At 41.2% G+C, this 22,739-nt stretch overlaps 1 protein-coding gene across 4 annotated transcripts in view; it reads right to left on the bottom strand.

Moving 5' to 3' along the window:
* The window catches only part of CTNND2 (catenin delta 2), a 655,439-nt gene extending 635,671 nt beyond the window's left edge, over nucleotides 1-19,768 (bottom strand). The window contains exon 1 of one of the 4 annotated variants that reach the window (XM_062610812.1): nucleotides 19,735-19,768. In XM_062610812.1, coding sequence (XP_062466796.1) covers nucleotides 19,735-19,753 — 19 coding nt within the window. In that variant the 5' untranslated portion in view covers nucleotides 19,754-19,768. Of the gene's footprint in view, nucleotides 1-18,650; nucleotides 18,833-19,734 lie in introns of those variants that run through there. The other 3 variants (XM_062610810.1, XM_062610813.1, XM_062610816.1) reach the window with 3 other exon arrangements.
* Nucleotides 19,769-22,739: the final 2,971 nt, after the last annotated feature.

The raw sequence follows: 22,739 nt of genomic DNA, 5'->3' as shown, positions 1-22,739 counted from the left end.
TTTGAGATCATTCAACTGATTTTTAAGCTAATGCATACCATATGTTTTTATTTGGGACAGACTTACCCTCCCCCCATCTCCTTTTCCTTAATCCTCAAGTTTTGCTCTTACCTAGAAATGACATTGTATTTTCTCTGCACTCTTGTGACTAGCTTCATAAACACAACCAACTTAACTTTTGGTAAAACCAACTGACTACATTAGTTGCATCCACAAGTCTCACCATTATAACAAGTCTGTATTTTACTGGGACAACCCTTCCTCTATAGCTAGTCTTCTCACCATTTTCTCCACGTTTCCCCAGGACTCCTTAAAATGAGTATCTCAAATTAAGAACACATGCTGACTATTTTTTAAGAGAAGTTACTTGTTTGGGATTTTTTTTCAGGCACTTAATTTTGCAATGTTCTGAAGGTGCTCTTTTGTCAGGCCAAAATTTATATTCAGTACAATTTCTGCAAATAAGTAATGATCTTGAATCACTATAAATAATGCTCTGTTAATACATATAAACTACCAAATTCAATAGGACACTATATAACTTGGGACAAACCCCACTATTTTCACTCATGTAAATAGTCCCACTGGTATCAACAGAATATTTGGAATAAATATGAACAGGGTTTGATTATGTTGACCAGAATACAAGGATTTCCCATACCTTGAGGATTGGGAGAAGCTATCCTAGGTCATACACAAAACTCCCAAATGATCATATTTTATAGAAGAAGCTTCCAAATACCTATAAAACCCTGAAAAACCTTCTCCCCAAAATACCTGAATATATAGGAATTCCTAGGAATATTTCAAACAAAAATACATTAATATATCCAGGTATTTTGGCACACTTATATGCGGACAAGAAAAGCAAATTTTGTGTCTCTGACAAGGTGCAGCAGGAACAAGTACTAGCCTCTTCTGACAGCGTCCTCTTCACCACCAACTGCAGCTGACTGGCAGTGTCACTGCTTGATACACAGTCCAACTGGCAATGTTTTGGCATGCTGCACATGTTTTAACTGCTATTAAGCAGTGCTGCTTAAAAAAAAACGTGGTCTAGTTTCTCTTAAAATGGGATCACACGTCAAGAAGTCAATTACGAGTAACTTTTCAGAGAACCTCTTCCTGGAATTTCTACCCTGTACCTGTCTCCTCATCTTCCCTATTGAACACCTCCCCTCTCTTCTCCTGCCCCCTGAGTTTGGGGATTTTTATTTCAAATGCATGTGTGCCTAAAGCAGCCAGGGCTTTTGAAAACCTGGCAACAGTGAAGGGCAGAATGTTGGGCAAGACTCAGAGTTACAAAGGAATGGGAAAATGTGTAATTTGTAGACATCTAAACTCCGCTCTTATAAGAAGCCTTGGTCAAAGAAAAAGTATTTATGTTAGTGGAAGATCTGTGTGACATTAAAAACATCACGCATTCTTCCTTTCTGGAGAAATAATGAATAAATATTAAGTATGTTTAAAAAACATATATACAAAACCAGTACTGTCAATCATACAGTTAGTGTCCAGCATTAAATAAATAAAAATAAAAAAATACCAGCACCCCAGAGTATAAAGACTTTAGAACCATAACTGAAGAAGCAGGCATTTTTAAGGCACCTGTATTACTGACAGCAGGAACAGCCTTCAGGAACTGAACTCTGACCTGCACTTTTGATATTACCAATACAGGACCTAAGAGCTTTGTGAACCAAAACCAGTTTTTGGCACCCTCTAGAGGTTTTGCTCCCACAGAGAAACAGCTCAGAAGATAAATTATTGTCATTATTACAAAACTGGGGAGAGCTTATGATGCAGAACCAAGCCTGTAACCTATGCAGACTGGTACAAAAAGGTTTATGAGAGAATGCAAAACCAGCACATTAGAGGATTAGTTCTGGTCCCATTCTGTGTGATCAGATGGCTCATTTCATTCAGTTAACCCCAGGACTTCCGGGTACTTAAGAACACAAACTAGAAAAAAACAAAACAAAACAAAACAAACCACAATTAATACTCCCCTGTTAAAAGACAGGCAGAATCTAGTTTCCAGTACATGACTCCAGAGCTTTCTAAAATCTAATATTTCACTTAGTTGAGAAAAATAAACCAAACCCAAAGACAGCTAGCAAAATAACAGATCACCCAACTATGCAGCACAGTAAAACAATATTCCAAACTTTTAGTGTCACATGGATTTATTTTTTTATGTAAACTGCAATTAAAGTTGCATTCATGTTCTCTGAATAAAAGCAGTATTAATCATCCAATTCCCCATAATTTGCCCAGCCATTTCTCCCTTCCCACCAAACCATGTCCATGCAAAATAGAAAGGGAAATGGACTCTTTATGATAAAAAAGCTTTCTGACTTTTTGATCGAGTTGATGTTAAGATGCAACTTCCTATACTATATAAAGAAGCTACCTGTTCGGATCTCAGTAGGCCATGCTTTCCAGATCCAAGACAAATAGATATTAATTCTCAAACATTAAGCATTAATTTTCTGCTATCATCACCCACCAAGACTGAAAGCAGAGGGCCCGTCAAGCAGTTGTGTAGATTTATGCAACTTCTTCAAAAATATGAAAGGAAAAAAAAATAAATCAAAAAACATGCTACAATCTGAATATTAAACAGGCATTTCCCATCATCAATAATATCACAGAAATGTAAATTCCAACTGTGAAGTATTTATTTTTAAGATAGCTTGAAACTGTAAAGGCATTAATCCACAGCTTTTCAACTCGGAGTCTAGTCTTTTGCTGCAAGCATCTCCCCTTTGTTTGGTTGAGAAAGAAAATAAAAATACAGATCAGGGTGTCCATGGTATCCCAGGAACAACAGAAATAAGCGAGCATGCTACATATACTTCTTCAGTTCCAGTATCAGAGTAATTTGAGACATAGACATCACATTATTCCAAGTAAACTGCTGCATCAGCAAATGGTGAAATGAAATGAAGACCAACTGCTAACAAAATCGTACAGCATCTGCTTCAGAGAAAACCATAATGAGATTCTTGAAATATCCTGATGATGGCTCCTCAGGGATCCAGCTATTGTGAATTTTGTATTTCAGGAGACTAGCTCTTGAATGTAGAAGCATCTCAGACAAGGCTGAATGGTGATACACAGGCACCCTTGGTGCAGGCATACGGACCATACTAGAAACCATGCAAAGCTTTGAGCTCCTTTACATCCTGTTATATCTAAGTTTTCAGGCAGTATCCGAACATTCACTTGCCATTTGCCTACCAAGAAACTTCTCCCACACACTGGACAAGCCACAGTAACCAATGCAACCGACATCCTTGCATTGATCAGCACAGAGTGTTCAAGCTGAAGACCACACAGAGAGTCCTATCTGCAGAGAAACCTGTTGCCTGTTGTGTCAGAAAGCAAGTATCAGTGGAAACACTGGGGCCCATACTCAAGACTTCCCTGGTCCTGAAGCTTCCATTCCCAGTTTAAAGCCTTGTTCCTCGTTCGACATGAAGTAACAGTTAAACTGATATAACACCCCACTAATATCTTGATTTCTCTGAGACAATGCAGATGCCAAAACAGAAGTCAAAGAGCAGTTGTGAATTATCTAGAAATGCAGAACTGCACAGAGCTGTCTGGATGTGGCCTCATCAGTGCTATGCAGAAGGGAAGAGTCATTTCTCTCCCACCTCAGGGTGATGCTTTCCCTAACACAGCCCAGGAAGCTGTTGGGTTTTCTCTGACATAAGAGCATACTGCTGGCTCACGTTCATGTTGTCCACCAGGAACCGCAGATCCTTTTCTGCAAAGCTGCTTTCCAGCCAACTGGCCCCAACATGTGCTGGTGCAGGAGATTATTCCAAACCAGGTGCAAAACATGGCATTCTTCCTTCATGGACTTTACAAGGTGCCTGTCAGCTCTCTTCTCCAACCCGTTAATACGTCTTTGAACAGCAGCATAATCCTCTGGTGTGTCAGCCACTCCAAGTTTTGTATCATCTGCAAAGCTGCTGAGTGTAACTCTGTCCCATCATCCAGATCACAAATGAAGAAGTTAAACAATACAGGATGCAATATCAAGCCCTCGGGTACACCGTTTGTGCTTGGCCTCCAGCTGGATTTCATGTTGCTGTCCACAACCCTTTGAGCCCAGAAATTCAGCCATGTTTCAGCCCACATCACTGTCCATTTATCTCATCCATACATCAAGAGCTTGTCTATGGGTATGTTATGGGAGAATGTCAGAAGTCTCCCATAAAGTCATAGTAAGTTGCACATGCTGCTCTTCCTCCATCCACCACAGTAGAAGTTCATTCTTTCCACTCATTGTAGAAGGCTATGAGGCTGGTAAAGCATGTATTCTTCATAAATTGATGCTGACTACTCCCAGTCACCTTCCTGTCCTTCGTATGTTTGGGAATTATTTCCAGGAGGATTTGCTCCATCACCTTCCCAGGGACTGAGGTGAGACTGACTGGCCTGTAGTTCCCCAGAATATCCTTCTTGATGGCAGGAATGATGTCCACTTTCCTCCAGTCCTCAGGAACCTTCCCTGATCGCCACGACCTTTCAAAGATAATTAGATACTTTAAATCTCCTACAACTAGTACAAAAGTAGAATTTTTAATGTAGGTGATGGGCAGATGCCATGATAAATTGGAGCTGTACTAACTCCTCCACACTTCCATAAGCAAATATACTGTTGCGTACAGGCTGATTCTGAAGCCCAAGTCAGCTTTTTATTAGCATTTGATCAGACATTCTTGCATTTGTACCAGAGTGCACACAAGGATAAAAAGGAAAGCCCTACTGTAACCGCCCTAAGCCCGATAGTCACAGATCAATAATGAGATGCCACAGAATTTCATGTTACTAGTCATGACGAGTGAGTTCAGGCTCCCTGTCAGTAACAACAGCCTCTGCCCTAACTCAGGAGAAGACAGTATCCAAAACAAGCCATCTACTAGCTGAAAACACAGGTAATGAAGCCTAGAGCAAAGCTCATGAGAGCAGGAGACAGTGATGTCAGGGAAGGGTGCTCAGCTGTGGAATAGTCTATTTGAAGAAGAAGGGAAAAAAAAAAAAAAAGGAAGAAAAGAAGAAAAAGGTTCTAAGTCTGACCATCCTCTGAGGAAAAACAAACAAGAAAACCTATCATGAGTAAAGGAGATCAGGTACTCTGCTGTACCCACACATAGCAGCACACAAATTTATCTTCTAGAAACTATGGTTTTTAAACTGAATTTTCTCCTGAGATTACATCTGTAGGAAATACTACTGTCATTCATATTGTATTTACCCTTTTGAGGCAAGTGGTTTGCTAACTCCACAAGTCTTGCTGATTATAATCTGACAACCTAGAGAACAATGGGTAAGAAAAGACATGATCTGAGAAGCTTCTAAAGTGTAAATGTATAAAACCACAAGGACTGAGCACCTAATGTACATGCATTTAGGATAGTGATATTTAGAATAATTAAGAGGGCAGATGTTCTAAAATTCACTATACATTTCAGTAGACCATACTATCAAGGCTGACAAGACATATATAAATGGAGCTGTGCAAAGTTGTTTCCTCCAATAAAGTACATTAATTCTGCTCAGCCATCCTTTTTTTTTTAATTATTATTTTAACTGAAATAGCAGCAGCTGTACAAAAGCTACAATTAATGTTTCACGGAATTTAACAAATTTCACTTTTCAAAGTAATATTGCATTAAATGTATTTTTGATTGTGTATTATACTACTACCTGAAAATTACTCCAGAACAATAAACACAATCTGTAATATGCCCCAAAACATTATACATTCTTGCCACCTAAGTCATTACCCATACTTGTTGAGATAATTTACTTCATTTCAAACACATGAAGCGATAAAGGCAACTTCTATCTAATAAAGCACAAAGAAAAGTCTACTGTTACCTTATGATCCACTGAGTCAAAGCCTAGGGTGCTCAGCCACCTTGGCCCCTTCCCATTTTGTTTCCTTTTGTTTCTTTTCTGTTCCGTTTTTTTGATTGTTTGTTTATCCTTACAAAATGAATATCAAAAAAAAATTACATCGGAACATACCACTGTTGAGAAATCATCTGAAAAGCTCTGAAATTTAAGACAAACAAAAATTAGAATAGTATTTCATGTTTTGTGAGAGAAAATTGTCCAAATATTCTAGGGCTTACCTATGTTAATTATTTTCTTAAAAGAATCTTCAATTACTTCAACATCAATTTAACCCCTATTTGAAGAAAACAACCTATGGATATGGTAAATTCAAACATTTGTCCCTCATCTTCCTGCTCCGAGACTGCTTCTTTTGGCTTGAAACAAAAAAGGAAAGGATTGGAAAGAAATTGCTGCTGGTACAATGACAAAGCTTGAATATAAGCTGCCTGTCCGCTTTTCTTAGTATGTGATGAAGCAATAACACAGGCTCTTGCTCATAAACAAGTTTAATATCATTCTTTACATACTCTGTTAACTCAGAGAGTATAAATGCCATAGTAAAGGACCAGCAGCAGAGGATTCACTGATACTTTGCGCAGCTTCATTATTCTTGCAAAAGTAAGTTTTGGTTTTGTTCTTTAAACTTCTCATGGAGAACGGACCTAATACATTTGACTTCATTCCCCCTTACTTCCCCCACCCCCACCCCTTTTCCCCTCTCCAAATGACTTCCTTTTAACTTATTTTCATGTTTTTAAAGAAAGGACCAAAGTTCAATAATGACATTTTCTGGTTTGGGAAAAATCCTCTTGCATCTCATAAAACATGCTGTTAATTACTTGGGAAAAGTATCGTAAGAATACAAGCAACATTTAGTTTTATGCCACATGTGCACTGAGAGCAGTACAAGAGACAAGGATTTGCTTAAGCAACATGGAAAGGGTTACATGTGCTAGGGAACTCAGAGTACATAAGCAACCAGGATCCTATTTTCATGCTTGTACCTGACCTGTTTTCAGCCTCTCTAGACTTGTTTTCCCTTGTTAGCAGTTGTGTTAGCTAGGTTTCTGAGCTTTTCAGCACCAGGACCATCTGTGAGTATGTTTTGGACAGCACAGGTTCAACAAGGTTATGATCCAAGTTCAGTCATCAAAACACTGATGTAATGCAAAATAAAAAGCCACCACTATGATTACTCAGATGATTGATAAATTAACATTACAGTCTGTTACTCCATCTGCATTCTTGCATATGGTCTTTCATATATGGTACAGTTAGTGAATCCACATAACACTGTTTTCTAAACACACCCTGGGAGGGAGCTAGTTATATACCACTTTGCACGGGGAGAGAGTGCTGAATCATAGTCCTGACTGTGGTTCTTCTGTTTGTTACTGCTTGTAAAAGGCCACGGAGTAACACAGAGGTGTTGAGCTCACTCCAAATTTCAAGGTGGAAAACCCTGGGATATTCATAACTAGCTTCAAGGTCCTATTGTAACTTAGGTCTGAGGCCCAGTTTCATAACAAAATCAGCATACTGAAATTCAGTATCAGTAAGAAGTGAATACATTTCCACTCAAACACTGAGAAGTTTGGTTTTATATTGGTAGAATGAGAAGAAAATCTGAAATGAGAGCTGTAAACAGGACAACTGAAGGAGTTACCTGATACTTCTACCTCCTAGCCTGCACCTAGAGGTATCAGCTTCAGACCCCAACACCACCTTTTTGCACCATAAAATTATTTAAGCTATGAAGAAGTATCCTAAACTGTAGAGGGATGCAATACATAACCCATGCACACTTATTAACAAGTGATAGTACCTACATCCTGTCAGAGAGCAGGAAAGATCCCAGATGTTTAAAATATTCTATTGAAGCCATTGATGACTGTTTCAAGACAAATCAACAAAAGTCTTTACAAAAGAGGAGGCCTGCCTGACAGGAAGAAGGAATTAAAAGAGAGACAATACTGCTATAGATGCTTTGGGTTAATATCTGAATGTCATATTAAGGTATTATTAGAAACTCTGCATCTACCTTCAAACTTCAAAAGTTTTGGAATATAAATGCTCAGAACTTAAATTGCAAGTCCCTTTTTATTCTTCTCTTCTATACATACATGAAAAAAGTGAAGATTAAAACATCAGAAACACTGCACAATGTCCTATAAATTCATTCAGCTGGGTAAGTCACCTTTTAGAAGAAGCTCTAAAATGATTCATGTGCAAAGAAGAAAAAGCTTTGTGCTGCCCTTCCTTTCCCCAACTGTTCCTGTGAAATGCAGATGTATAGCTGTGCTTCAGAAATACACTTTGTATCAAAAACCTGGTATTATGAAATAAATCACAAGTCTCTAACCCTTTCACAGAACGAGGATAGAAGTGCAAGCTTTGGATACTGAGAACACATTTAGAAATACCCATTCTTCTGCATGTTCTTGAACAATGGGGCTTTGAAAAATCTGGTTTAGTGGAAGGTGTCCTTGCCCATGACAGGGGTTTGGAACTATATGACCTTTAAGGTCCCTTCCAACCCAGATCATTCCATGATTCCATGAAAGAAGAATAAGAGAGAATCTGAACTCTGTAAATTTCTCTTTTCAGTGCTAGGAAACACGGTAGCCACCTTCAGGTTAGGTGAAGGATTTGTTTGGTTTGGGTTTTTTTATATCAAAAATATTTGTTTTCTTCCAGTGGAACAAGCAAGACTACAGTACTACTAATTTAAGATGGTGTAAGAGAGACAGACATACTTCAGATGTGTATGAAGGTGGGAAAACTTTTGTGAAAGTACGAATGTCTACACGGAAGCGCGGTATGGGTTTTCAATGGCTGCTCCCATTTGGAAGGGAAACCAACCTCAGCAGTAAGTAGCGCAAGCATAGCACCTTCGATGGCCTGTGTAATTCATCAAGTGCCTTGCCTGTCAGAATGGTACAAGCAGAGATGTTATGTTCTGGATCACCTAAAGGAGGCAACGTCACTGCAGTAAGTCCTCTGTAACTTCAATGGAGTTTGAGGATAGCTAAAATTATTTTGGGTTTGTATTCCATTTCCTTCAATGTGCAACTTACAGCAGTTTATATGAAAGAGACTTGTGATTTATTTCACAGCACCAAATTTTAGATTCGAAGTGTATTTCTGAAGCAGAGCTATACATCTGCATTTCAGGACTGCTTCATTTTCCACTCATCCCATTCCTCCTAGTCAACTCAGCTTTTTCACACCAACCACTCATTCTCTTTTGTTAAGCAAAAATATGACTATATTGCATAGCATTACAGATTATACACTCCTAAATAAAACCATGTGACAAAAAAAAACTTAAATTTTGGCCACCTGCCAATATTATGTAGTTATTAAATCTGAAGTGGAACTGAAAGACCATATTTAAATAAAGATTTATGAGAAAAGTATTTGGAAAAACATGGATACTTAAATATTATAATGAGAATATTAAGCCCTTTAAAAATCAGGAGTCCTGGTATTTTGCCAGAGCCATGCTAAACATGTTATGAGTAAGTAAATTTAAAAACAGTGGAAGGGGGAGAAATAATTGCTTCATTCCCAAGAATATAGTTAGTTGTTTTAGAGGTCTATACAGCTTCCTAGAGAGTAATTCCATTTATTGCAAACATACTACAGTATCAGGTAAACAAACCTCATACTTCCAGAACTATACTGTCCTCTAGGTCAGAAAGGATGTATCTGGTAAGGTAAATTAGCTAAACAAACTAGCATTCTGATTTTCTCCTCCTCTTCCCATGCCTCCTCTACCCCCTCCCTTCCCCCCCCCCCCCCCAATCTGTAACTCACATATTGATCGAATCTGGAAAATAATTATTTAACCCAGTATGGCAAAATTTACAAGTTCTAAAGTATTGAAATCATAAACTGCTAGGAAGTACTCATCCTGCCCGTTTAATACCTGTGATTTTCTTAAACATACACACAACTGTGTCATGACAAACATTAGATTGTAGAATCATTGAAGAGTCAAGTGAAAGAAGGCTGTATAAAGAGTAAATAGTATTTGTACCAAGGCATACCCTATACAGCACACCTCCCATGGAACTGGTTGGATTTCTGTTACCAAATCCAACAAGAAGGGTTTCTGGGGGGTGGGGGATGGGGGAAAAATAAAAAATTCCATTGCTTTTGAGGTTAATAGTCAAGTAACACACGTGACACAGATGCAGCTAATTCTATAGGCAGCATACAAGCAGAATATATGCATATATTTCTTAAAACATGTTCAGATTATGTATCTGTGCAAGGCATCCTGTAAGAACTGAGATACATTTGCAAATGAAGTACTACTGAAAAACATATTTCTAAACGCACTTTCTAGAAATCAAGACTGTCCCAACTACCTGTGGTAAACAACCAAACCAGCATCTTTCCTATTCATTGACAATACAGCAACTGTGCTTTCCTGCTTGTCTCTCTGTCCCCACCTTCCTTCCCCAGCCTTTTTTTCAGTTTGCTATTAACAGTATCTCAGATCTCTTTCTCTGCTTTAAACATTAGATCCACAGTTTAAAAAAAAAAAAAAAAAAAGGGGGCAAAAGCAATCTATATTGCAGAGTCTTTGGCTCCTTGACAAACACCATTGCTCCAAGTCTGTTCTGTCAATAGATCACCAGCCATGTGTCATTTGGGGACCTGAAATATTGTCATCACCACTAATCAAAAGCCAAGTAGCTCCTCACTGGATATTTTTAGAGGGGAGACCATGCTGAGAGAGTCTCAGACAGAGCAATCCGTCAGCAACATCAGTCTGAAGACTCCAGTGCACAGAGCAACGCTAGAGAGGAAACCCCCACTCCCCCTCACCAGCCAGTTCTAGTTTGAGTAAATGCAGATAAGGATTTCACATACAAACAGGAAAATCACATTCTTTGAAGTGACTCTGCCCAGCAGGCCTCCCAGTGAAACAACGATAGCATGTTCAGGTCATCAGACAAAGATGCCAGATGTCAAAAAAATTAAAATATCCAGAAGTCCTAAAAGTAGGTGAAGCTTACGTGGCATTTCACTGGCATTATGTATCAGGTACATCGTATTCCTCAAATACTAACACTGCACTTACTAAAGGGAAAAAAAAAAATCAAAATCTTATTTTGGAAATCAAACTAAATTCCTAATCTAGCTGTGCAGAGTTTCAGCCATTCTAAGATAAACGGAAGTCATAAAACATGATCAAAGTCTTGGTTTGACCTCTCAAAAACAGGTGTCTTTTCTGCTCAGTTTTAGTCTTTTTATGCCAACAGACATGAAATAAGAGAAATATTTACTACTCACTACCAAAAATTCACATCTCTTTAAACAGACTAGAATAAAATAAAAAAAAAAGACAGCAAGACCTACACATGCACTGTACCTCCTAGACTTGGAGACAGAAAAGTAAGAATTACAAAGCTGATTAATCTTGGCTACTTTTAATTAAAAGGTATTTACAGAGAGGGAACATTTAAGACAACCAATCAAAGCTCAACCTCAAAAGGGCAAAGAAGAGATGTAAAGGTTAAGTTTCATCCACCTAAAATAACTGCTGCATAGATCTATGCTACATAAGCTGACACAGAATACAAGAAAACGTTTATTCCTTTCTGAAATGAGGAGCATTATCCATCCTTGGAGTGCTCATTATGACAGTCAGCATTGAGAATTAAGTGCACAAGATCCCAGTGGAAGCAAATTCATAAAAAGCAGGCTAACAAACTTCCTTAATTTGACTAGAAATATATGCTTTGGAATTCGCTTTTATTGGGGGAGGGAACAACCACCAAAAAATACCAAAACCCAAACAAAACGGAAAAAAAAAAAAAAAACACAAAAAACCCCGAAAATACACAAAAAACAACCCCAAACCAAACAAAACAAAAAAATCAAAAACAACACCTACATGTAATGACACATTAAAAGAACCTACTTACCTAGGAGTATTAAATAATTGCTTAACAGAATACTGCATTAGGCTTCTCACATATACTATGGCTTCTGTTCAATGTTTCCATTTATGTGAAAAAGATTTTTTGGTTATCATGACTTTTTTTCTAATGTCAGTTCTTAAAATTTATGATTCTAAATTTACCCTTTGATTAGACATGCACATTTTTAACTAAGCTCAACCTGTCCATTCTTCTTTGAAGAGACTAAAGTCAGAGCCCCCCTAGACCCTTGAGGCTTTGTGCAATAATTTACTTGGTTTTGGTAAAGACAACAGAAGTCAGAAGTGGAAAATAAGTGCAATAATCTGCCAAGCTTGTCAGAAACTCTTTTGACCAAAAATATGTCCTTCTGAACCTATAAAATCTTTAAGGTGCCACCATATTTATACAGAAGAAGAGGAAACGGTGTGGCATCTCCCCTATGCCTTCACCCATAGGATGCTGTATGTCACCAGTAAAATAAAAGCATCTGTAGTAGTTCGTACTTAATGAGTACGGTGCCATATAAATGCTAGTTTTCCCAGGGTTAACCAAATTTTACCTTCTCAAAATCATGCAGACATAGCTGAGAGGCATTTGGGAATTAACTTGGTGATCCCTAAGCAGGACTTCCAACCCCGTTACTCAAAATTCTTCTGCAGGTCATTAATGCTATGAATATGGTTCAACAACAGAAACAAAGGGAACAGAAGCCAACTGTCTTCTGCCATTTTAATTACAATGATAATTTTAAGAACGCATTAAGCTTTCTACATTACTGACACAAAGAAGAGATGTACTATCACATTTTCAAGTTCTCCCCTGTACTGCCAGATGACATACATCAGTACTACAGTGGAAATCCACATATAAAGTCACGTTATTCTTGTAACTCAAGCTTCAAAACCATTTGCAGTAAGAACAGCAGGAATTATGTGCTTCATCAATTACTGTCAACTTCCTTCATTAAAGCACAGACTTTTTAAAATACCCAAAGCCCTTTTGTTCTATTCACTTCGCTTCTGAGCACACTAGGTCAGACAAGGTTAAGCACTGAACTCAAGGTTCAGGTTACCATCATACCATCACGCGGTAATCAAGGACACAGGTACTTCATCAGAAATATTCAGAAAGTGCTGAATATGACTAGTCATTTTGTTAAAATTTGTCAAAATGCTCAAAGACTGACCTAGATTTTGATCTGTACGAATTCACTAGATTATCCACTCTTTATTTAGCATCCACACCATTTAGGAGCCCAACTCTCACTTTCCACAAGACTTCAGCTTCTAAATCGCACAGAATGTCATTTTCAGATGTATCGCACCATTCAGAAATGAGATGATTAGGCGTGCTCAAAAGCTGCCCTGAATTACAGTTGGAAGAAATATATGTGCAAAAAAGATGGCATAAGAATGCCTCTGGGTATCCTTAAAGAATTCCATTTCTCTAAAAATTCTGGCATACATGACAACAACAAGGTTTGCCCAGAAAGGCTTCTGTTGCTTAACCTTGAGCAATTTCCACTGTTGAAAACCTTTAAGCTACTGTTTCCTTTGATAACCATTCTCTGACCTAGCCTTCTGCCTTCTCACTCTGCTTTTCACTGAATATGAACCTCTGTATTCACTGCCATACCATTTCTCATGTCAAAAACTGAGCATGAAAAGGCTTTTGCTTTCCCATATGCCAAACAGGTAAAATAATAGCCAACCTCTTGGCAAGAGCAACAATTATTTTTAAACATGCAAATTCGACTGGGACAACAACTACCCGCTTTCAAAGAAACCCAATTACTACCCAGCCAAGTACAACATTAGGAGAAAATATCAGAATACCAAGACTTGATTCAGATAATCACGTACACCATCTTCAGAAGTTACATTCTTCACTCAGATTAATCTGATATAAAAAAAAACACACCAGAACACACACACATGCCTGTACATCAGCTTCTGTACCAGACATACACACACTCCCAAGATTCAGTATTTTGATGGAATACTATAAAGAAAAAATTTAAGGTTCACATGTTCTGTTTTCAACATCCAGTGCATATTTTCTTGCTTTTCAGATACCCAGCTTCAAAAATGGCAGAAGTACCCTCCTGGAAAGCAGGAATTAAAACACAATACATTCCTTGAAATTAATTGCCTGGAGCCTTTTATTACACCCCTGAGATGCTTGCCAGCCACCCTCCCAAACTGCTTGCTGGTTATGAATGAAGGCACATACCTTTTACAGGACGCAGATTACAAATTTTGGTAATCCTAGCAGTGCCAGTAGGTACAGCAATTTTCTACAACCACTCTGAAACTTATTTCTCATTATTGCCCCAAACATCTTACTAATTTAAAAGAAATTAATCTGATCTAAATTAATATGGAAGAGTTAAGTCTCAGCCAGCGACTTCAGAACAGTTAGGAACCCCTTAAAAAAGAGATCAGAATCTCTTTTTAAGCTACCTGCATTATCATTCGTCTCCCTTCAAAAATTCAGCTGTAAAGGGATATTATGGTGTCACTTAATTGACTGTGTTAGGGCAGAAGAATGTACGTATGGCTTAAAAAAAAAGAATATACTGATGCTATACTAAGCAGACAAATTTAAGTTTTACTGTCAATTTTTGACATTTTCTTGGCCAAAAGGAAGTTTCTGTACTGTGAAGATTTTTGGGAGATGAAGAAATCAACTGCAAACTTCCAAGAAAAAATAAAGAAGGGGAATGAGTAGAAGGGGAAAAATGCAAAATCATTCCCCGGATAACCTTTTCTGAGAAACCCTTTCGACTCACAGATGTTCTTGACTTAGTTGTTACAGCTCAAAGTGGTCTCTGTCTATTTGTGGCTTCTTAAAATGAATGAAAACAAGTGGAAAATAATGGTCTGTCATACAGTAGAACTATAATGGATAACAAATAAACCCTAATAAAATATAACAGAAAACATGGTTATTTTACATGTGAATTGAAAAAAGTTACTATCTTTTGGGTAGGTCTGAGAACTACAGTTTTAAAGTTTCATTAGAAGCCTGGGTTTTTTTTCCTCAGAAACTTCAATAAAATAGGCAGTGGCCAAAAGGACAAGATAATACATATTCTTCCATGCTTTGTATCTCCTGAAGTTATTGCTTATTACTATAATTGAATTTGGTAAAGTAGAACAGGCAGTTTAAGAGCCAGCAGAATGCACTGCGAGTTAGCATGCCAAGAGCCATTTAAACAAATACTAAATATTTGCTCTCATAGATACTGAGATGTTTCTCCATTTCTTAGTTTTACACTAAAATGGCAACTATACAACAACAATAACAAAAACCAAAAATCTTATTCACTTGGCTATCAGTTTACACATAAACAACACCATATTTCCTTTTTAGTTTTATTGAATTTAAATTTTGTCCAGCATACTGCCAAAGAATCTGGTCAGGTGATCAGCATTTACAACCCATTCATAACACTGAGTTAGCACATCCCAAGGGGATAGAAGAAATTGTTTTAGTGTGTCATGCTGCAATTCAGTCCTCTTTCCAAGTGAGCATAACTAGAGAAGAGCCACTAGCCAAAGGGTGATGTTCTGCAGTGTATGAGCAGAGGACTGCATACCTGTCCTGCATGGAGAGTTCCTACTGAAGTAAGAGAATGCCCTCATTGGAGGGTGGGGGGATGAATAAATAGATAAAAGATCAGAAAAATTTACAGTTTTACAGGTGGAGTGACTTTTGTCCGGGGCAGAGGGCAAGAGGTATGAGGAGGTAGAGAATCAATCTCATTTAAAAGCAAATGTATTTTAGTCCTTTTTGAGAGTCATTCTCAAAAATGAAAAACCAATGTGCTATACTTAAAAATGCTGTCACCATTGAGGCTGATGATTTTCTTTTATATTATTAATAATTAGACTACTACATTTAATATTGTGCAGTTAAGTAAGCATCCAAAACTCATCTTGTAATAAGATCTTACTCAGACCTTCAAAGGGGAGAAACAATCAATTTCATTTTTGTCAAACCTCAGCTGTAACTTGAAATATCAAACTCTTCATGACTTACAAGCCCAATCAATAAGCATCAAAACCACAGGTCCTTATTTAAGTAAAGAGTAGTGTAATAATGTATTTTCCTTATCTTGCTGATACTGCTGAAAACAGCTGGTTTTAGGAATTGTCAAAATACACATCTGAAATACTAACAAAGATATGCTGGAATTTCCACAAGTGGCAGGCTCTAAAAATCATATCACACTGAACCATGAAACACAAAATGTACCTGAAATTTAGTGCAAAATTTGCCACTCATGAGTTCTGCTGATTCTGTTATCTGCTCCATTTACATGCCAATCTACAGCCCTACTTAAAAATGCATTTCTTAAAACCCTTAAAATAAGCTGCTTGAGCACTTCCTTTGTAGCACGTTGATTTTACATGTGTCTTCAGGAACAAACACTTGAACACCAAACCACAGCCATCAAATTGATACCATCCATCAGCAACGGTAAATTATGCAAATCAGAATTATGCAAACACCTTTTTTTCAGTTGCTACTATTTCTATTTTGTGCAGCTGTCTGTCAGAGTTCATTACGTGAGGATGAAGTTATTTTAGTAGTGTTAGTCAAAAAAAAACCCACTAAACTACAGCAGAAGTCACAAGCTTGTGTCACTGATGAGCTATTATTTACTGCTTTTAACTCTGTTAAGGTACCTGATAAACAGAACTGGGGCACAGAAGCTGTAGTTCCCTCCCAAAAGCATCTTTCTTGCAATCCACAAGAAGTCATGCAACTGAAATAAACACTTGACTTTCCACCAGCAGCTTTGAGGGGTATTTCCTTTGGTATGTACACACAGCACAGCCCGCTACTCTTTTTTTTTTCCCCAAGCCTCTCTTATATAACAGACTGCAAAAACCATCTCTGAACAACGTGATCAAGATGTGATCTCCTATTTCAGTGCTACAACATTCAACATAATCACATTCAATGCAGTCCCAAGCCTTTAATCAACTTCTCATTAATGACAATGATCTATTGCAAGCTCTCTGCAGTTCTGCAGGATGCAGACTGATAGTCAAGGCTCCCAAAGGGTCAGGTCATTCACTGACTGAAAAGAGACAGCTTCACCAACTTGCCTCAGAATTAGGTCTTACAAGGGTATTCGATCATCGCAAACTTCCACATTTTGCTTACAGATCACAGTCTTCCAGATGGTTTGGGTTTAGGGTTGAAGCCTCTCCCCAGATAAACCATGTAAAGGTATACAGGCTCATAAAAGCCCTAAAGCCATCTGAGCCCCAGAGGCCCACAAGTACGATGTGCAGCAGCTTCCTCTGGATACCTGCACCTAACTCCCTCGCACCACGTCGTTTATACACTGACCAGCTGACTAGGGCTGTTGAAACGCATCAATCCAGCCTACATGAGTTAGGTAATCAGGTAATTTTTTTAAGACAAGATGAATACATCCTTAAACACAGGATAACAAAAGATACTTTTCCTTCCCTTGATTTTGCAGAAGCTCACAACAGGCTTATATAAACTCCATATAATTCTGCGTAGTTCTCTCGCTATCTTGAGGTATGCAAGTCTTGACGTACCCCACAGAGAGGTTTGCTACGAACCACAGCTCAAGATGATTCACTGTTTTCACTTTATATACAGACTAGCTGTACAGTCTGAAAATAAACCTGCACCATGAAGTTTTTACTTTATGTTGTTACAGCCAATAAAAAGGCATACATGTTTTAAAGGGCATAAGTATCAGCTAAAACAGCCGATAAAGTTAGCAGTTGGGTGTTTAATAAAGGCACATTCATTTCTAGATATTTTCTGCATGTTTGGGGTATTTTTCTACAACACGCTAGGTTAATTACGACACTCTAACACTTAAAGTATCAGAAAGAAAATGTCTCTGCACAAGATTCTATATTCTATGTATTCGTGCCTCCAATCCCTCCAGGGGAAATATAGCATGGTTTCTAAAATGACTCCTCTTCAGGGTTTTTATTTTATTCCAAGATCCCCGGCCAGAGGAATTTGTGTATTACACGTACCGCCTGCGCTGCTGCACCTCCTCTGTGGCGGCTCGATTCAGCTGAACCTACGCTTTGACCGATCGATGCAAGCACATTACACACCAGAATAAGAGTACGTTAGGGGTAAAAGGAAAGAAAAGCATCTTTCCTTTCAGCCATTAAATATAGATCAACGAAACACCACCGGGCACATCGCGGCTCCCCTCCCACCGCTCCTCGAGCGCAGGATTTCGCAAACGGTGGCTTCAAAGGAAGACACCACCACCCTCCCCGTAGCACACGGACAGACACACGGAGCTGCCGCCGCCACCCAGAGCCGCCCCAGTGCCAGGGCCATCGTGCCGGCACTTCCCGCCCGGCTCCGAGCAGGGCCGGGCGCTGCCCCCGCCCGCGGGTCTCCGGGCCCCTTCCTCCTCCTCCTCAGCCCATGACTTCACTGCCATAACGAGTACTCTAGTGCAGAGCGTCGGGAGACACGGTGCCGCGGATGCCCTACATAAGCAACGACTAACATAAAGAGAGGGAAAGGATGGGGGGGGGGGGGGGGGGGCAGGGAGGCGCGGGAGGAAGAAACAAGGGAAATAAACGCACTTTGTTACCCTAATGCTTGAAGGCACAAGCACAGCTCTCGCACAGATCCCAGCAGCCCAGCCCATCCCGTTCGCCTCGATGAGGGGAGCACTACAGAAGCCCGCACCAAGAGGAAATATCACGCAAGCGGGAAGGAGGGGGGAGAACCTGGCACCATTACGGTGTCTGTCGTACTCACCAATCGGCGCCGATTCAGCCTGCTTTCTCCCAAACATACACCAAAACCCAACAGCAAATCCTCAGTCCGCTAGGCAAGGATGAAAGAGGGCGGGGGGAGGAGGCGAGCAACGGCCCCGGGCTTCACCGCAAGGTCCTGACCTTGCCCAGTTGCAACATCCTCGGCTTGCCTCCCCCCCCCCGCCCCCCGGCGTGCGTCTGCGTCCGTGAAGTCCCCGTGTCCGTGCGAGCGCGCCGATCCGGGTCCGAAGGGCTCCGCCGCAGGACAGCTGCCCGCCGGCTGCCGGGGAGAGGCGGGCTCGGCACCCACCGCCCCGCCGCTCGGGCGAGGCGCGGGGCCGCGGCGGCGGCGGCGGCTGGGGCAGGCTGCGCGGCGCCGCCGTAGCGCAGCGCGCCTGGCGGGCGCACCGGCCGCGGGATGTGGCCGAAGGAGACACAGCCGCCGCCGCCGCCGCAGCATCTGCCGCCGCCGCGCTCCCGCCCGCCCTGCCTCCTTCCCTCCTTCTCCGCCTGCCTCCGCTCCTCCCTCCTCTGTCCCCTCCCCAGCAGGAGCCCGCCCGCCGCGGCCGAGCAGCCGGCTCTAAGGGGAGGGAAGGGGCGGGAGGCCCCGCTCCCGCTGAGGCGCCGCCGCTGCCTGCGACTGGCGGGGCTGAGGAAGGGCCGGGCCAGGTGCACCGACCTCACCGTAACGGGGTGCGCCCCCATGTCTCCCAAGAGTGCCTTCCCCCCACTGCCCGGGGATGGTGGTTTGCCGAGGAAGGGGAGGCAGGCAGGCCGGCCGGCGGGCGGGCGTCGGCGGGGACCACTCGCTTGGCACTGACAGCTACGCCCACTGACTTGGGCTGGGTGACTGAAACTTGAGGTCTGGCAAGCAAAACGGTAAAAGCAACAGGGAAGGGAGAGCCGGTTCCACTGCTCGTTTGGTTTTCCCTCCCCATTCTTGGGAAGCCTAGGTTGAAAATCTACGATGTTTTCAGAAGTCTTGGCAAGCACAGGGAGGACAAGGTGTGTGACAGTCATGTTTAAGATACGCACGCTTAACCCTTCGCTGAAAAGCTTGTGTAGAACGCGGCTGCAGCACTCACCTGAAAGTTGCCATTCCATCGGTCCTCGTAACTCGCCGCGCAGTTTTGGTGACTGAGGAAAAACACCAGGTTTTGGTTGCTGCCTGCTGTAATTACCGCTAATTTACCCTCGCAGCCACCTGAGCGTCAGCATAGCAGTCGGGAAACCCTTTTTCTCGGCTGAGGCGTCAGGGCAACGCCTACAGCCTGTGAATTGCCGGCAGCGGCTCGGCAGCACGGGACGGGAGGGATGCCGCTTTCCCCTCGGTGTGAGAGGCGGCCGGTGGCCCCCGCGGGACGGGACAAAGCGAGGGTCAGCGCAGACCCCGGTGCGGCCATCCTCCCTTGTCAGGGCCCGGCCGGCGCGCACATCACAGGAGCGCTTTATTAACGGCCGTGGGGTAACAGGACCTGCTCGCCGTCGAGTTCGGCCTGCTGGCACCCGGCGAGCTCCACCGCCGAGCTCTGGCTGAAGAGCGACTCGCTGCTGCCACCTTTCGCTTGGCCTTCTCGCAGCTTCCCAAGCGCTCCTGTGGGCAGAAGCACCACCCCACTAAGTTCCAGCTGCACCTCGCTAAGGTTCTAAGGTGGTGGTTCCGCCAGCTCCTTTCACGAGTATGTCGTCCCTTCCCATTCCTCGTGCTGTGTCCAGCGCCATGAAAGACTTGTTTTCTGCCCGTGGTCTCTTTGTTTTATTTCCCTGTATAACTTGTCTTCATTTCACCTTCACTATTTACCCAGGAAAGGATTAAATGCACAATGTTATGTGCACTGCCTTGAGGCCAGCTCATTTATCAGCTATTTGTAGCCTCACGAATGAGGACGCCAGTTTTCGAAGATGCGCCATAGGGACAGAAGAGAAAATTAGTATTCAGAGAAGCCTACTTAAGCAATTCAAGAAGCCCTAACAGTAAATAGTTAAATAAATCTGTAGTAATTAAGAGTATGTCCATTTTTTCCTCTTAAAAAAATTAGGAAAGTTGATTCCCTTTCCATTATCCAAACTTGTAATAGCATTATCAGGTCTGGCCTTGATGTCTGAGGCTGGAGAAATCAGCAGCTGGAGGTATAAAACTTCCCTGCTTGCTAACTTGACCCTTTCATAATTAGAGCCCTATACTGGAAAGCAGACTGGTCTTCCACTCTGAAACTCCCAGACATGTAACTCAGCTGTCCTGTTTCTTGACAAATGTTCAAACTCGCGAAGTGTTGCAAAGTAAGGAGAGACCCGCCAGTAGCTGCTGTTTCACAGGGACAGAGAAAAGAAAAAAGCAGCTTGTCATCTGCATCTGGAGGAAGAACATAATGTCTGTTAAGTGCAAGACATTGGGTTTGTGATTCCCAGCCTGAGAGCAGCATCTGTCTCTGGACTTGAAGCAGTGTATACTATAGCAGTAGATACCTAGAGTCACCACCTCACTGTTAAACCTCAAGATGTACTTGATAATAAAATTACTGGGTGTCATAGCATCCTAGATTGACTGTAGCATCTTGTGATCCATCTTCTGCAGCCAGCCTCTTCTTCAGAGCTGAGAGGTATTTCTGTCAATAAAGAGAGGGCTAGAAACAGGCTGTGTCCTCCTTTCTTTTCCCCTGAAACATAGCCACTTAATAGGGGCATTTCACAGTCCTGAGAATCATGCCTATCTGGCCTAATTCGAGGATGAGCAGAGTGTGCTGGTGAAGGATGCACCTAAGATACCAAACTCTCCCCACACTGTAAACGTTACTGATTGATAAGTACTAGTCTGTAAGTCTGGAAGCCATTGGCCTGAAAGTTAAATAGAGGAGTAATAAGCAATAAGGTATCTAAGGAGTGCAGACCCTCTGTAGGGGAAGTGAGGACTGGAGGCAGAAGGGTTTTGGAGGAATCTGGGAGGAGTCTGGAGACATTTTTGTTTTTCTCTCACAAAATTTCCTCCTTTCTAATCACTATCTTGCGTAACAGGGCATTCACCTTAAGACACCACAGGATTCACAGAACCACTCCTTCTCCTACTGCTTAATTCCCTGACTCTGCCTGCATCACCTTTTCAGCACCTGACACTAGGGGAGGTCAGAGAAGGGGTCAGGACTGGGCCCTGCTTATGGATATGGAGAAGAAGTGGGACAAGGGAACTAAACCAGGCTTCAGAAATGCCTTGTTGCTCCTCTTGCTGCTGTCATGGAGAAAGGGTAAGGGAGAGCAATGAGGGGTAAAAAGGTAGAAAGGAGTGGAACTGACTTTTGGAAGGGGTTGCCTTCTTTGTAGCAGTCACTGTCTGCCTACTTCTTTCTCAGTGACTAAGCCTCTTGTTCTGACAAGCCAAAAGCATATTTAGGTGGAGACTGTTCACTTTTTTGGTCAGTCCCAGCCATTTCAGGTAATGGCAGTCTGTTCGTTATCTAAGGCTTACTTGGTTTGTGCCTGGGAGTGGTGTACCTAATTAGGGTAGCCTAATTAGGTAAGAATTAGGGTAGCCTAATTAGGGTAGCCTAATTCTTAGTTAAGTTCTGTAAGGGTTTGTTTGGGTGGTTTTTTTTTTAATTGAAGAAAAGATGGAAAAAGAAAAGGAAATCGTTATATATCAAGGCAAAGAGTTTCAAGCACAGGAGCTGCAGAAGCATCTTTGCCACTTATATTTGCCTGTAAGATTTACTAAGTTTCTTGAGGCCTCAAGTTTTTATTTGGTCAAAATCAAAACAAGTAAAAATTTTAGAAAATAAGAAAAAAAAAAGTAGTAACATGGATAGATTTAAATTCAGTAATAGAATTATCAAATATTTTGTCTTCTAAATTACTATTATAAAGATCAATAATAATAACAAAATGTTTAAGCTTATGCCCAAGGCCTGCATGTTGCTATAGCTAGTTGCCAGTGATTCTTTTCCCTGCTAACTAGAAATATATTTTTTTCTTTTGGAAATTTCATCTTCAGGTAAAAGATGAAGCTGGCAGTGGAGGAACACTGGTCGGCAGTTAGACAAGGCCTCAAAAATATAGGATACCTAGCCACAAGCGTTAGTTGTTCTGTGTCGACAGAAAC

This window comes from Pezoporus occidentalis, unplaced genomic scaffold (assembly GCF_034315485.1).
Source record: "Pezoporus occidentalis ecotype Australia unplaced genomic scaffold, CSIRO_AGI_Poc_V1 ctg15, whole genome shotgun sequence".
Classification (NCBI taxonomy): Eukaryota; Metazoa; Chordata; class Aves; order Psittaciformes; family Psittacidae; genus Pezoporus; species Pezoporus occidentalis.
The sequence above is the reverse complement of the archived record's forward strand: the minus strand, read 5'-3'. Positions and strand labels throughout refer to the sequence as shown.